Here is a 14872-nt window from a genome sequence, read left to right on the forward strand (position 1 = left end):
CGGGAAGCGGCTGGATGCGGGGCCGGCAGCGGGAGCAGCACCGGGAGCAGCGCGGCCGGGAGCGGGGCCGGGCGCTGCCCGCTGCCGTCGGGGCGCTGTGCCGGGTCCTGCCGCCCCGCGCCCGGCCCGCCCCCGACACCCTGCGCCGCGCCAGGTTCGACCGGCCGCAGGCGGTGAGCGCCGGCCGCTCCGCCCGGAGACCCCCGCCCGCCCCGCGCCGCCTCCTGCGGGGCACAGGCACAGGGCAGCGGGGAGCGAGCCCCGAGTGGGGCTGGGCCCGGGGACGGGGTCTGGATGGCAGCGCGAGGGGCGCTGAGCCTTGGGACAGGCACCTGCGTGCGGGGCTTCGGTGTGGTCCCGCTTCGGTGTGGGCCCAGCTGACACGTGTTAGGGAGCTCTCAGCAAACTCGCTGCTCTGGGAAAGGTTTTGTCTTGCTGTGGTTTTAACTTAAGGCTTGGTATTTCACCGTGGTCTGTAACACCTTTCAGTGTCACCTGAGGTTTGCTGCCCTTTACTGTACCCCAGCTTGGGTGTTGCTGCTTTGCCTCCGAGGCCTCCAGCTCGCACACAGGGTACCTCCCTTCCTCAGCTATTTTAAGGATTTTACGAGTGTTGACTGAAATTCCAGCTGCAAGAATCACTGAGTTTGTCACCATGCTGTCCTTGCATGGCCAAGAAATGATTCCTAGTTCCAGCTCATTCTGTGCTGCCTCTTGTTTGTGAGTTTTTGGCACTGTCATGGTCAGATATTACCAGTGTTCGAATGCTTGTTTGGCTACTGGTGAGTTGTGCCGTATGTGGTTGTGTCAGAGCAGATTTTGGAATCCATGCTCCTCTACACATGTGTCTCACCGTAGAAGTGCTGGGTCTTGCTGTACAGCCAGCATTAGCCCTTTTCTTCCTGGGTGCACCTTTCTGTAGATTCTGTGTTCATGCAACAGGTAATACCTAAACCTACGTGATCAGATGGTGCTGGCTGGATGCAGGTGTGCTGTTCCATGTATGATGTTCAGATATGGGCTTAATTGCCTAATTAAGAGTAAGTAATGTGGCAGATACTTTGCCTGCTGATCTCCCGTTCCACCCCTGTCTTTTGCAGAGCCTGGATTTCTGGAGGCTGCTCTATGTGCTTCTGAAACAGATCCACGGGAGCAGGTGGACAGAGTCTGACGCCATAGGTAACGTGGTCAGTCTGGCTGCCTGCAATTTCCATCTGTCGAGGGAAGGACTGGGACTAGTTTTGTAGCACCTTTTACGTGGCTCCTTGCTCCCTGTCGTGAGTGCTCCATTTTGAATACCTGTGCCACCAACGTACTGGGCACCAGGTTTACTGATGAGTAAATGTACTGTGAGGTGGGTTTGCTCCTCTTTGATGTGCTTTATCCTGGAAACTTGGATGTTTCCCCAGGCTCTTGCATCTCTTTGACATTTTATTGCAGGTAAATCTCTGCAATGATGTTATGCATTCTCAGTATCTGCAAAGACAGTTAGAGAAATAGATTTGGTTTTCCTTTGATTCCTTCTTTTCCTATTCCATGCATGATTCTGTTGGTACTTTTCTATCCAGTCCTGTGTCAGAGCCATGAATTGCAACATGAGGACCCATAAAGGCAGTGTTTTGGATTGAAGTTCTAGACAGAACAAGAAATAGAGTGTGTGTGATTATTCTAGGGGGACTGTGAGTAATGTCTTTATGGACAGGGCCACTACTCCAGAGAGGAGCTGAATGTAGGTTGGCTTCTCACAATAGCAGAAGACTGTTTACGTCTTAAATGTATGTTATTCCAAGTACACCACCAGTCCTCATCTTGTCTCTTGAAATATGCCTATCTAGGGCCTTTTCATTGAGAATTCAATAAAACATGTCTATCTAGGGCCTTTGCATTATATAAGAATTGTATTGTGATTAATCAAGGTCTCCTCATACCAAAACCACTTAAAATTGACTTTTGCCCTTGAAAGCAAAACACCCTAAACAGCACTGTATAAGCTCCTGAGTAGCTGAGAGTTTGCTGGCTCTGTAAATGGAATTAAAAAAGGTTACAAATTGTGGAATGCAGATCAAAACCAGCATAGTTTTGCTGGTAGTTCAGCAGGAAGTCCTGTTACTCAGAGGACTTCTGTTTTTCATTTGGCTGTTTTTATTTTTCCAGTCATCCACAATCTGCCGTATATGGCAAGTCTGTTTATTGACTGTCTCCCACAGCATCGTGGATGTGGTCCTGCACATGTGCAACCTTACTGGATCCTGGCTGCTCCCATACTAATTGCCTGTAGCATTTGGGGACGGAATTTCCAAGTGCATGTGGCAGGTTGCTGGCTCTAGAGAGAGCAAACACAGCCTCCACTGCTGTATTGTGAGGTAGCAATGTGTGGTTCTGCTCAGAACTGCTCAGCTGATTTTTAGAAACCTTTTTAGTCACAACTTGGTGATTAAAGCTGAAATTCAGGTTGGAGAGCTGTACTGTTTTTCAAATGACACTAATTACTTTTGCTTGGCAAGTGGATGAGTTGTCTGCTGTGAACACAATCAATATATTACTGCTTTTCTTCTCTGCGCCAGCTCTGGTCTCTTGTGTATTTAATGCAAATGAAATAAGCCTTGGGCATAGGCACTAAATAACTTTCTCAGGTTTGTATAGAATCCTGCTGTACAGTAGAGAATTGAAACAGATTCCTCTAATCCAAGTCTAGTGCCTTAGTCCACAGATCAAGCATTTCTCTTCTTTGCTCTTTTTGTACAACCTCTTAATTACCTTGGTTAGAGCACGGAGAGCAGCAGTTGCCAGATCCCAGAGGAGAGCTGTGAGGACTCGTTTGGTGTAAGGGTTACTGTGTGCATAGATACGGCTTTCTGGAAAAGAGAAGCCATTCTCCAGTGGCCTTGTATCCTTTATTTTTCCAAAGGAAACACTGATCTTTGGCCGGTTCAGGAATCCTATTGAAGCCTGCCAGTCAGTGGTTAGAAAATTCTGCAACTGGCTCCTGGTTTCTTGTTCTGGGAGAATTTTTTCTTCACACAGTGAAAAGCACTTACTGTAAACTTAGGTGTAAACTGTTTGCAAACTCCAGCCCCTTAAACATGTCACAGCAGTGTGTCTCTGGACAGTGGAGAGTCAGAGTAAGCTGTGTGATAGTACTCCAGGCATAATCTTGCAGATGAAATCATGATTAATGGTTTCATGCTGCTTGTTCATTCTTCATGGAGGCTGATGAATTTGGTTAACAACCTGACAGCCACACCAGGTAGCAGTGCAGTATGCATTTTGATAGTTGGAGGAAACATTTCTTTTCTGGAACTGCTGCTCAGATTTTATAGCATGGGAAAGGGGTCTGGAGCTGCAATATATTTTTGTTTGTTTGACAAAGGTAGCAGAAAATGTTCTGAAGCAGTAGTTTCCCATAATACCACTACCTATGCAGGTGTTTCTTGTCTGAGTGCATGAAGTAATGTATGTGTCTGTTCTTGTACTTGGTTTATAGTTTCTTTCCATTTTAGCCTGCTAGGATAGTCCATATACCTTATTTGAATATCATCTTGGAAATCACTCAAAATACTTGTCAGGACTCACAGTGGAAGAGCACAGCCTTGAGTATAGTTCTAAGTGAGCTGAACCCTGAGGTTCCTCCCCAGCTTGGTCTCACTTGCTGAATATACTTTTGTAAATAATAAATGTGAAGACAGAGATTAGTTGGAAGGCCTGTGTAGGTCGTTGTCTATAAATTACCTAATCCTAATGCCATAAGAAGATGTCAAAGAGGTGTCTGAGTGACTGGTGTTATCTTCTATCTGAGTGATGTTTTTTCCTGTCTCTTGGTTTCATGTTCTGGAGGAATCCATCTTGGTCCTGGGTGCTTACATAACCTTTATTGCCATTTATCACTGTTGCCTTTTAAGTAGAGCACTCCAGATGTGAGGAAAATAAAGTGACTTCTCTAAGGTCATGGGAAGGCTCTTTGAGCCCCAGTTCCAGATCCATGCTTTGGCTGCTCACTCCCAGTTCCTGACTGATACACCAGTTATGCCTTCTCCTGTGAGGGCAGTGTGTTGCAGAGGGATACATGAAAGAGGGGGAGATAAAGGACCAGAACAGAAACACAGAACACAGAAATTCAGGTGGTGGATTGCCTTGGTGGATCTTGCCTGAGTGATATATCAGAGCAGGGAAATGGTGATAAAAGAAAAAAAACCACCTGACATGCTCTCCTTTCCACCACTTTGATATGTGATTTTTAGAGGAGCTCCTTGAACTGCAGATGGCAGCATGGGATGCTTGTTTGCTTTGAAAAAGGAGGAAAGCATGAACTGATCATCCTTCCTTTTGGAGTGTTTCTGCCTTTACCTGTTATGGCAGTTCCTTTCTTGACAAGTGCACACAAAAAAGGGACAGGACAACCTCAAAAAAACCCTGCTCATATCAGAATGTTCAAGAGTGATCAAAATAAAATCTGTAATATCTCCATGCTCCTCTTGTGCTTGAGGGATTGGAGTGCGCATCTATGGCAGGATTTTTAGCAAGCCATAGGCATTTCTGCCACCATAACGTGGGGAAGGGAAGCTGCTTGTTTCATTCACAGGTTCTGTGGAAAGAGCAAATGGAGTGATTTAGGTCTTTTGCTTTGTAAAAATGCCTAAACTGCATCAAACTGTAGATTCCTCTAGCTCCACCCAGCTGTGACAGGTGTGAAAGTGAATGCCCAAGGGAAAGAAAAGAGCAAATCTAGATGGATGCTTTCACGCGGTGGGGGAATATTCCTTCAGCCTCTAGTAGTTTACATCTCAGACTTTCCAATCCAGAGAGAATACATTTGTGTTTCATAACTTTCCATGAAGTCCTGTTCTGTAAATCCAGTTCCTCCTTGAGCCTGGGTGACTCTTAAGAGTCCACAGTGTCCCACAGTGAGCAATTTCAGAATTTTGCTGCGTGTGTGAAGAGCATCTCATATTGTGGTTTGACTCACTTGCTTTGGTGGCTCACAGTTCTTGTATTGAATGTTGTGCAAATAAATTATCCACTCTTGACCCATTGCACAGCACTCGTGATTTTGAAGAGTTTTGTCATACCCATTCTTGCTCATCTTCTTGTCCTACTTCATTGCTTCTTACAATGCAGCTGTTCTGTAATTGTCCTTTCTCTTTATTTCTTTCTAAATCTTCTGTAGCCTTTGTGGGAGTGAAGAAATAAGGGTCACGGTGGGTATTTGTGTTCTGTTTAGTGTCCTTTCTAGGTTTCTCACATCGAGTTTGCCTTTGGATGCATGTCAGAACCAATTGTGACACTGTCATTAAAAACCTTATCATGTGAGATTGTGTTCCTGAGTCCACTGATCAGTTCCAGGCTCATTCTTATGTCAGTAAAGTTAGGAACGTTTCTTTCTTTGAGTACGTAATTTTTCATTTTTTCTAAAAATACTTTTATCTGTCATTTTAAAGCTTGGGCTCAAGGTTCTGCAGTCCTTCGTGATCTGCCTGCATTCTTTACTACTAATATCACATCAGCAGCAAGTTTTCTGTCAGTGTCACATTGTCTAAGTGTCATTTTGAGTTGTTTGAACAGCAGCTGTTTAGCACAGAGCCCTCATGTGAAACCACTATTTGTTCCTGCCCTCTGGTTCTTGTCTGCTGGGCACTTGTCATTGATTCAAGGGCTTTTCCTCTCCCTCCACTGCAGTGCCTTGGTTTCTTTGTGCAAGCTGAATCCCAGTGGGAAGTCTAAATGTCTTGCACTGGTTGAATCTTCCTTAATCACTTGCTTCTTGTTGCCTTTGGAGAATTCCAGAAACTTTCTGAGCAGGTCTTCCTTTTACAACTGTTGGTTCTTAGCCAGTATGTGTTGTTTTCATTGTCCTCCTAATTATGTTCTTTATTCTATTTTTGACTTAGGACAGAGCCACGGCTTACTGTGCAGAACCTTTTTAAATAACAACTTTCTCTGTGTTTCCTCAGTATTTTACAGTCCTGCAGTGCCTGTCTTGTAGCTGTCAGGTAACATTTGCTGGTGTGAAGGAATATGGATCAGGGCATTCCTGAGAATTTAATAGCCCATGTGCTGTGCTGCATTATCTCTGCTCTCTGGTGCTCAGAGATTTGCAGCAGGCTGTGAAACTCCTATCTCTAAATTCCTGTTTAGTTCAGGAATAAAGTGATTCAGAGTGTTTACTAATTCATAGTATGCTTGGTGACTCATAAAAAATGAATAGGTGAATTGGAGTCCTGTTGTAGTGGGGTTGGCTAGTTACCTTTGTTGCCTTTGTTAATTTCCAAGAGGCCATTACTGGTCTTAATCCCAACTTTGAATTTCTTCTTTTCCCTGAGCAGTAGTTCCTGTAATCAGAATGGGGCAGCATAAAGAAGGCTTTTACCCTTTAGCTCCTGCCCTTCACCAGTTGTTGATGTAGACTGAGTCCCCACTGTCTGCCTGAGGCTGGATTAAAAATATTACCCTCAGAGGAGGCAGCAGTTTCTGGAACTGAGTGGATAAATGCATTGTGTGCAGTGTGTTATTCTCAATTGTTTTCTTTTCAGATACCCAGATCAGGTTTGTGAAGTCAGCGCTGTGGTACCATGGCTATGACAGGCCACAGCTCCATCAGCTCCCCCCTGATGGCTCCGTGGGAAGTCGGGAACTGCTGTTGGCATTTTCCTGGCTGCTGCACAGACTGGGCCTCTTGGAGCAGCTTCTGGCTCGGAACAGAGTAAAGACTGGGGATGAAACCTCTGTGTGCACGGTGAGCATGGTTGTGTCCTTCCACCTTACCCTGTCCATGAGTCATGTTCTGTGACAGCAGCTGTGTTATCACCAGTGTGTGATGCGTGGTACCTTGACAGGTAAATGACTTCAGCTTTAAAAAAGTCTTACAGGAGCCAGCATCTGTTTTCTTTCCCTTCTCTAAGCTTTCTATGTGCAGGTCATCTGGGTTCTTTCTCTTTATCAAACTCCCACCCCTGCCTGAATTCCCTGATTTCTATTTCCAGTCTAGGTGAGACCGCTGTGGAGGAGTGCAAGTAAGTGAATGTCTTTAATCTCTCTTGTTTCTGAGTTCTGAGCTCCCAGACTGAACCATGAATGGTTCTGCAGGGCAGGCAAACAGGTTAGCAGTGAATGCTGGCTGTGCTGGCACTGGGTAGAGCAAGTAAGGGTAAGGCAAATAATACTTGTTACAAACAACAGGATCTCAGGTGGCAGCTACTGCTCTTGAGGTTACTAATGACATTTTAACCTCTTTGATAGCACAGTGGAGTATGTTTTTTCCATCAGTAAAAAGCTCTTAGTACATAGAAAGTCTTTTCTAAGTAACTGTCTTCTAGTCAGACACTCATTACTTATCAGCCTGGTTCAAAATGACAGGCTCACAGAATTTTTTAGTTTTTTTGTAAAGGGCACTGTAGGTCAGAAACCCTACCTGCTGATAATCTTGTGATGTCTAAGGCCTGTGGTCTTTCATGACCCCATATATATTTTTTCCTTAGGCTGTAGGCTGCCTGGTTTTCTAGAGCCTTTTTAGGGGACAGCAAAGCAGGAAAACAAAAGTTTGGAAAGCTGCAATATAAAACCAGAAGGAAGACACTTGTACAAATGGAAGACAGTTCAAAGGAAAGAATCCTCTTTGTAACAACATTATAAGCAGTATTTTGAGGAAAGGGACCACTCTTGCTGCACTACAATTATTTGCTGCACACAAGAGGGAGCACAAGAGGCTGAGCTGTGAGTGGCAGTGCCATGCACTTATGTGAAGGGTGCCTTGAGATTTCAGAAAAAAACATAGTGCTGGAGAACTTTTTACTTCAGACCTCTGTTTTACCTTTCACTTGTTTTTCATCTGTGGTGGCAGGTTTTTTTGTGTCATTAATTTCTATTACAAAAATGTGACATGAATTCAGGGAATGGGGCAGCACCTGTATTATTTTCTCTGAAGGCTTTAAGTTTTGCATTTCCCAAAAAGGGATGAAAGAACTATGGTAATACAATGTTATCTCTTACGGCCACACATATTGGTGTGTCTTTCATTGCAATTCTCACCTCCTGTACTTGTGTTTCTCAAAAAGCATGGAATGCATGTTAAATGTTTTTACCCAATAATTGTCCAAAACGGTGTTGGGAAAGGTTTGAGTCTGAAATTTCTTTTTTCAATAGACCAGGCAAAAATTGTATAGACTGGAAGTTGGAGTTAGCTTGTGTACATAAAGCTCATTGTATTAATGGAAACATTTCTTGTATGGTGTTGATCCAGCAGTTTTCATGCTCCAATAAATAGATATTTGCAAGGCAAAAAAAAAGAAAAAAGAATGGAGTTACAGCATAAATAGTGGGTTTTGTGATTCTCCATCACAAGAAAGTTAAAACAAATGGAATTTTGAGGGAGAGGTCTTATCTTTTATTTGATCAACTAGGCATTGCAAAACCAATAAATTCAACCTTTAAGAACCAACCAAATGAAGATCTAGGAATGCACTGGCAAGGATGCACGGTGGCAATGGTGGATGAGGAGGAGATAGGTGGGTAACACACCTCATTTTGGTCAGTAGATCAGCTCCTTGTAAACCACTCATGAAAGCCTGTTGTTTGTTTCGTAAAACTGTCACAGTTTTTTTGTTGTTAGATACTGTTATTTGCTGGCTGTTATTTTGTGAGATAACCATGTGGCAAAGCCTGCTTATCAGCCAGACAGTGTTCAGCAACAGAGCCCCAAAATCTTAGAGAGGGGGAAGGTGAGGTTGTTACTTTGCTACCTGACATCTTGTAAGCTAACACACCAGAGATGTAGTCTCTGCAGTCTTAACTCTTCTGTTTAAGTAAAGTGAAGGAAAAAGGTAAAAGAAGAGGAAAAAACCTTCACTCAGGAAAGATCTGTCTCAAAAAATAGAAGAGAGAAAAGGAAATGCTCTTTAAAACAACTGAAATGAAATTCTCGGTTGAGAACTTGAAAAATCTTCCACGGTACGGAATCTTCAATGATTACAAACAATTGAAAATATTTTCCTGAAGTGAAATGTTGCAAAACAAAAATCCATGAGATAGTATTTGGTTCTGTGCATGGCTGAGATCTCTGCCAAAATGAGCAAAGCATGAAAGCCAGTACTTGCTGGAAAAGTACATCTGTTGGTCTGCTAGTGAGAAGAAACTTGGAGAGAATCCTGACCCTTTGTCTTCATTTAAAAGAAAAGGAGTCTCAATAACAGTAGGCATAGCTGTAGTTCAAACTGATATTCGTGTGGTTTGCTTTTAAAATTTTGTGTGAAATCCACAAAAATGAACAGCGTTTGTTGTGTGAGAAAAGAGAATGGAGCTAATCCCTAAATTAAGTGTGCAATCATTTATAGATCTAAATTCAGACTATTCTTTCAGCCTAAGTTTGAAACAAAGCCTAAAGCCTGCTAAATTGCTGTTATTATGCCAAATACTCAACATATTAAGGGCCAATTAAATTAATTAATTTCATTTCAGATACCACACTCTGACCTTTTTTTCCTTTGCAGTTCCTTAGCAACACAGTTTTCTTCCCTGCAAATTGAACACTTCCATCAGCTCTAAAAGATTTTTAGAGGTGCAAGGGTATTCATGACACATGATGGACAAAGAGCTCAAGCTCTGCATGGAATTCTTAATCTTTAGATCCTGAGCTGGGAGAAGCTTCCACAAGCTTACTTCTACATGCCCTTAGATCTTCAGAATCAAAAGTTAAGTGATTCCTGAAATTACAAACTCAAAGATGATGAAAGGTGGTAAGAGGTGGTGCTTAGTGTGGCCAATGTAATCAATACTCACTGTGAGGTGTGTGTAGGTCAGGACAGGCGTGGTTAGTAGCCTGGGGTGCTTCTATGGGTTCTGTGACTGCTTTTGTGTGTTAGGTATGTGATTCCTTCAGGGCACCTCTTCTCGTGGCCTCCAGCTCCTACTCTTTGGCAGTGGTGCAGTCTCTTGAGCAGGATCCTGGTGCCTGTGGCAGGTTGCCCTGGTGAGCAGGAGTGGAGGATCCTTCTAGCATGTGAAGTTTGTAAACTGGAGGGGGAAGCAGTTAAAGGAGCAAACTGTGTTGCTGTGCAGGCAGGAGGAGCAGGAGAAGGAGGAGGGGATCCATGGTAAAGTCTAGAGCTGGGCTCCAGTAGTTCAAGTTTGTTCTCTGAATTTATTGTCCTCATCTGTCAGCAGGTTGGTGACTCCAGAAGCAGTAAGTGAAAGTTCAAACCTTGCATGGGCCAACTCTTTAGAGGAAGTAATCACTAACTCTGTTGGATCTATAAAGACTTAAGTACAATCTGAATTGGAGGCTCACATTGATTTACCGAAGTGTCTGCTTGGGAATTCTCACCTGTTAATTGCTTTAAAGCACTGGGCCAGTAATTGATGGACTTGGTTTTCAAAGGTTTGTGACAGCCCTCGTGGATTTCCATCTCAGATAGGCACTGTTGTTGTGTCTGTCTCAATGTCTTCTGTTCCTTTGGTGCTCGTGTACAGGCACATTATTCTCAAATGCCGTTCATTGATTCCTATTCACACATAACAAATCCTGGTGTACAAGACACAGCTGAAAACCTGTAGGTGAAGCCCTCTCCTTCACTGAACTTGCAAGGCACACCTGGGGAGTTCTCATTGTCTCTGAGAAGCAGGTAATTGATATAAACTTCCCTTTTTAGCACATTCAGTATTTGACTAATTTATATTTACCTTGCTTTTTAAATTTTAGTGATACCATCCCAGCTTTCTCCAAATCTGTGATGGTTTGGGCAGGTAATAGCAGTACTCTGTGAGCACATATTCTTTCTGTTTCCAGGGAGGAATACTGCCTGTACTGCCTTTATTTCTACAGCTGAAATTAATCTGTGTGCCCTGTGATCTAATTATGCGTGGAGGCTGTTGAGCTTTTTAAATGGGTGTAGTGATGTTATATCCCTCATGATCATCAGGAGATGTCATACAAACACTGGTTCTTGTTTCCACTAATTCCCTCTGTCTGCTTCTGGCCCTCTGAGTGAAATTGGATGCCCCTCCCCTTTTGTGAATTTACAGTAATCAACAAATAGAGCTATTATGTCTCTTGTACTTGGAATTCATGCATGTGTCTCTAGCATGCCAAAGTGAACTCAGTTTAATTACTTCTGGTGGGCAAAAATGAAGATAAACATGCCTTCTGACTCTTAGGTTTGCAATTTGATTAATCTCTTGTTTGTCACAGTCTAGTTTGGCTCACTGGCTATTTCCAGTGTAGTGTAAGGCTTATGCTTGGTCTAATCTTGTTGAATTGCCTTTCTTTTACAGAAAACTTGACAGTCACTGCTGTTCCATAAACCATGTTATTAGAAGAAAGTGTTAAAGTAGCAGCCAAGCTCGATGTTCCCCCCAGCAGAAAACCAGCAAACCTTTGGCACTAGTTTCAGTGAAAATAAGTTTTCTGCATTTTTTTCCATGTCTTCATCTATTCCAGTGAGGATAGAGGAGGGAATTTTATTAACCTTATTGATTCTGACTCAGAAGCATAATTACTTTCCAGATCTTTATGGGCTATATTAGTCTGTCAGCTTTCATTTTTTGATTTTCCTCCCTTACTCCCTGAGCTTACACTTCTATTCTCTTTGTCGTGCTGTCTTCCTAGTAACTCTCACCGTTTATGTTTTTGCCCTTTTCCTGCAATTACTGTTGCTGGATTCAGTAGCTGCTAAGGAACACTCTTTTTTTAAAAGCCATCTGTGAAACCTGAACAGAGGGTGCAGGATCCCTGAAGTTTCTCCTGCAGAATTTTCCTCACCTCAGTGTGGCTGACAAGTCTGTTGTAGCATACTTTGAACTTGTCATGGTACCTTTTTCCTGTGCTGCACTGGAGGATGTGTAGTTACCAACATTTGTCTTTGCTTGACACAGTGAATGCACAATTAAGAAGTGTTTGGGTTTTTTTTCAGACAGCATGTCAAAGTAAAACACTCTAAAAGACAAGTCTGAACTGATCAGAAAGGCTTATAATTTATTGAGTCTGCTGTGTCTCTGGTAATGTCCGAATTGCAAAATTTCTTGAACCTGACATTACAGCTGATGTGTTCTGGATGGGGTTCAGCAACAGGCACTGGAGTCACTTGAGCTGTGTGAGGAGAAGATGATGAGGACTGGCATGCTAGTAGGAAGGTTTACCTGGTACTCTGCTGAAATGCTGCATAGGGAGCTCCTTCCTTGGCAGTTGGTGAAACAGAGGGATTTTAAGATGTTTCAGGGCCTCTCCTGCCCTCCAGTGACAGGGAGCAGCCAGTACCTTTGGTATGTCCTGATTATCTTTGCAGCCTTTTGATTTAAATGTGGTCAACCTCTGCTTTGGTGTCCCACTGTAAGCGACCTGGGTTTAACTCACATGGGAGGATCCTTTGAAATAAAGCACTTTTCTCTCAGGAGGACTTCTCGTGTATGAAGAGGGGCCTGGCAGGCTCCTACCCATGGCAGAGCTCTGCCTCCTCTCTCCTGGAGGGCAGGTGCTGTTTCCCCTGTTTTCCTCTAGCTCCAGTGTGCTGTTGCTGTAGGGAGCTACATCTTTATCCAGGGCTGCCTCTCTTGCCACAGTGGAGCAAATGGCCGTGAGCAAGGGGAGCTGCAGCTGCAGGCAGAGGAGAAGCCCTGCAAGGCTTTATCTGTGTATTGCATTTCATGAGCCCTGCAGAACGCTGTGCTCTCCCAGTTAAGGTCTACCCTGTCATGTGTTGGTCTTAGTATATTTAGTTTCCATGTTTTGTCTGAATATGTAATGCAGTGAGTGTTGGGATTTTAATGTTCTTTTAAAGCCTTGCAGCTCCAAAGATTAGGCAGCGCTGCCACGCTCTTTTAAAGGCATAGTGCTTTTGCTGTATTGCAGAGCTCTTAAAGAACCTCCCAAATGAGTGAGGAGGGATGGGATAAAGAACTCACTTGCTCTAGTGCCTCAGGCCTGTGGCTGCTGCCAGATAGGCTTGTTTGAACAAGGCAGGCATGGGTAAGAGCTGTGTTCACATTTTCTGTCTTCCCTCAGCACCTTCTCTTTTTCACTCTTTGCCAAGAGTAAGCTCTTGGGAGTGCTGTTGTGAGTAGTAATTTTTACAAAAGGCATTGAAACTTAAAAGCTAAAAGGCCTTGCGGAAACACAGGACTTTGTTTTTTTTTATTTTAATGGCTGAATGCGACGTGAGCGTAACTTTGATGTTGTGAGCACCTATGTTTGTGGAAAACTTGCTCTTCCATGCAAATATCTGGAGATTTAATTGGTATGTGCACCATGTGGGAGTGGGTTTTTACACCATCTATCTTTCCCTGCATAAATCTAATCTGGATCCAGCCTTGTCTAGGAGGAAATCCAATTAGTGTTGTTTATGGTGCTATTAATGAAAATAGTGTTGTCCCTTTCTCATTCATCTGTTCAGATTGTTCCTTTTCACATTTTCCCCTCCTGCAGATAGATATATGGCTGTATTAATTAAGAAAGCATGTCTGATGCTGTTATTTCTGGCTATGGTGTTTAATTAAAAAAAAAACCAACTACTTTCTGTTTAAAGATGTGTAATTACAGAAGTTAACATATGTTATGTCACATCAAAACCATTGTCTGAATTATGAGCAGTTCGGAACGAGCACTCAGTAAAAGCTGCAGAAGCACTTCATTGGCTTGATTTTTGTGATTGCCTTGCCTTTCCTGAGCCCTGCAGTGAGGATCTAAATATGCTCCTACCCACCTTTGTGATATCAGGCTGTGTGCTTAGTGTAGTTAAGATCTGAGTGGTAATGGAGTAAATATTCTCTGTCTAGACCCAGAGTAACTCCAGTGCAGGTGAGGAGTGGGCTGGGAGTGGCCATTGGAGGTTTCAGCTGGCAGTTGCTTTGTATTGCTCTGCTCAAGGATTAGTGTCAGGGAGCTGACCTAGTGCATCTATCCATGGGTTAAACGTCTTATCCATTTTCCAGCAGACTTGTTTCTCCATGGGTAGTGTGAACAGCAAATTGTTTGCTGGCTCTCCAGGTGTGGAAGCAGAGAGCTGGTGCTTGGGGGATTTGGAAGATGCCTGGGAAAAGCCACAGCTTGCTGGGGATGCATTGGAGGTGGCTGGGGTCTGTCCTGGACCGACAGGTGGCAGCTCATAGTCAGAAAAGAGCATCTCTGGGGGAGCCAGCCCTGCCATCGCCTTGTTTTCCAGAAGTGCAGGCAGCACAGCCTTTTTTTTTCCCATTGCCTGTATAGGGCACAGCAAATTTATTAAGGTAAGAATTTATAAGCCTTAAAGATTCCTGTATCAGTTGGAATAGTATAGAAAATCTAGATGAAGTTGCACAGCAGAGGGTTTCCTCTGCAGTCCTGCTTATGGCGTATCGCCAGATCTGCAAGGAGTTTTGCATTAAATCAGTTTTTGGAGTTTGTGTAATTCAAGGTGTATGAACAGAGCAAGATTAACTCCATACCAAGTCACTAAAATCCTCAAATAGAGCAAGTCATAGAAAAAAATGCTTCCTTCTCATGTCTGCAAACACACTGATGCCCGTGTTGTTCTTTGATAAAGTATTTATATGATGAAGTATTTCTTTAATTTATCTCCATCCACTGTTGGTACACCTGCTCTCTGATTTCTGATCATACGGGATTGCTTTGTATTTCAAACCAAAAAGAACAGCTTCATTTCTGCTGTTGAAGTTGAAACTTCTTAATCTTTAATTTCTCTCTGAGCATGTCGCATACAAGTTGTTTCCTCAGATGTATGGAATGTGACAGAAAATTGATATAGCACCATGTCTTTTTTCACACCCTCCTTTCTCCCACCCCTTATTCTTTTCCTCTGACTACTTCCATATCTGATGGCTTTTTTCAGTTCACTGTATTTCGTGACTCTGACTTGTCTGCTCAGAACAATTCTGACAGGAGGACATTGGCAGT

General features: G+C 43.3%; 1 protein-coding gene across 3 annotated transcripts in view; it reads left to right on the forward strand.

Moving 5' to 3' along the window:
• The window catches only part of TEDC1 (tubulin epsilon and delta complex 1), a 67808-nt gene continuing 52936 nt past the window's right edge, over positions 1 to 14872 (forward strand). For all 3 annotated transcript variants that reach the window (XM_082287667.1, XM_082287668.1, XM_082287669.1), the window contains exons 1-3: positions 1 to 173; positions 1101 to 1179; positions 6528 to 6730. In XM_082287667.1, the coding sequence (XP_082143793.1) occupies positions 15 to 173; positions 1101 to 1179; positions 6528 to 6730 (441 nt within the window). In that variant the 5' untranslated portion in view covers positions 1 to 14. The remainder of the gene's footprint in view (positions 174 to 1100; positions 1180 to 6527; positions 6731 to 14872) is intronic.

Source organism: Coloeus monedula (assembly GCF_965178545.1).
Source record: "Coloeus monedula genome assembly, chromosome: 9".
Lineage (NCBI taxonomy): Eukaryota > Metazoa > Chordata > Aves > Passeriformes > Corvidae > Coloeus > Coloeus monedula.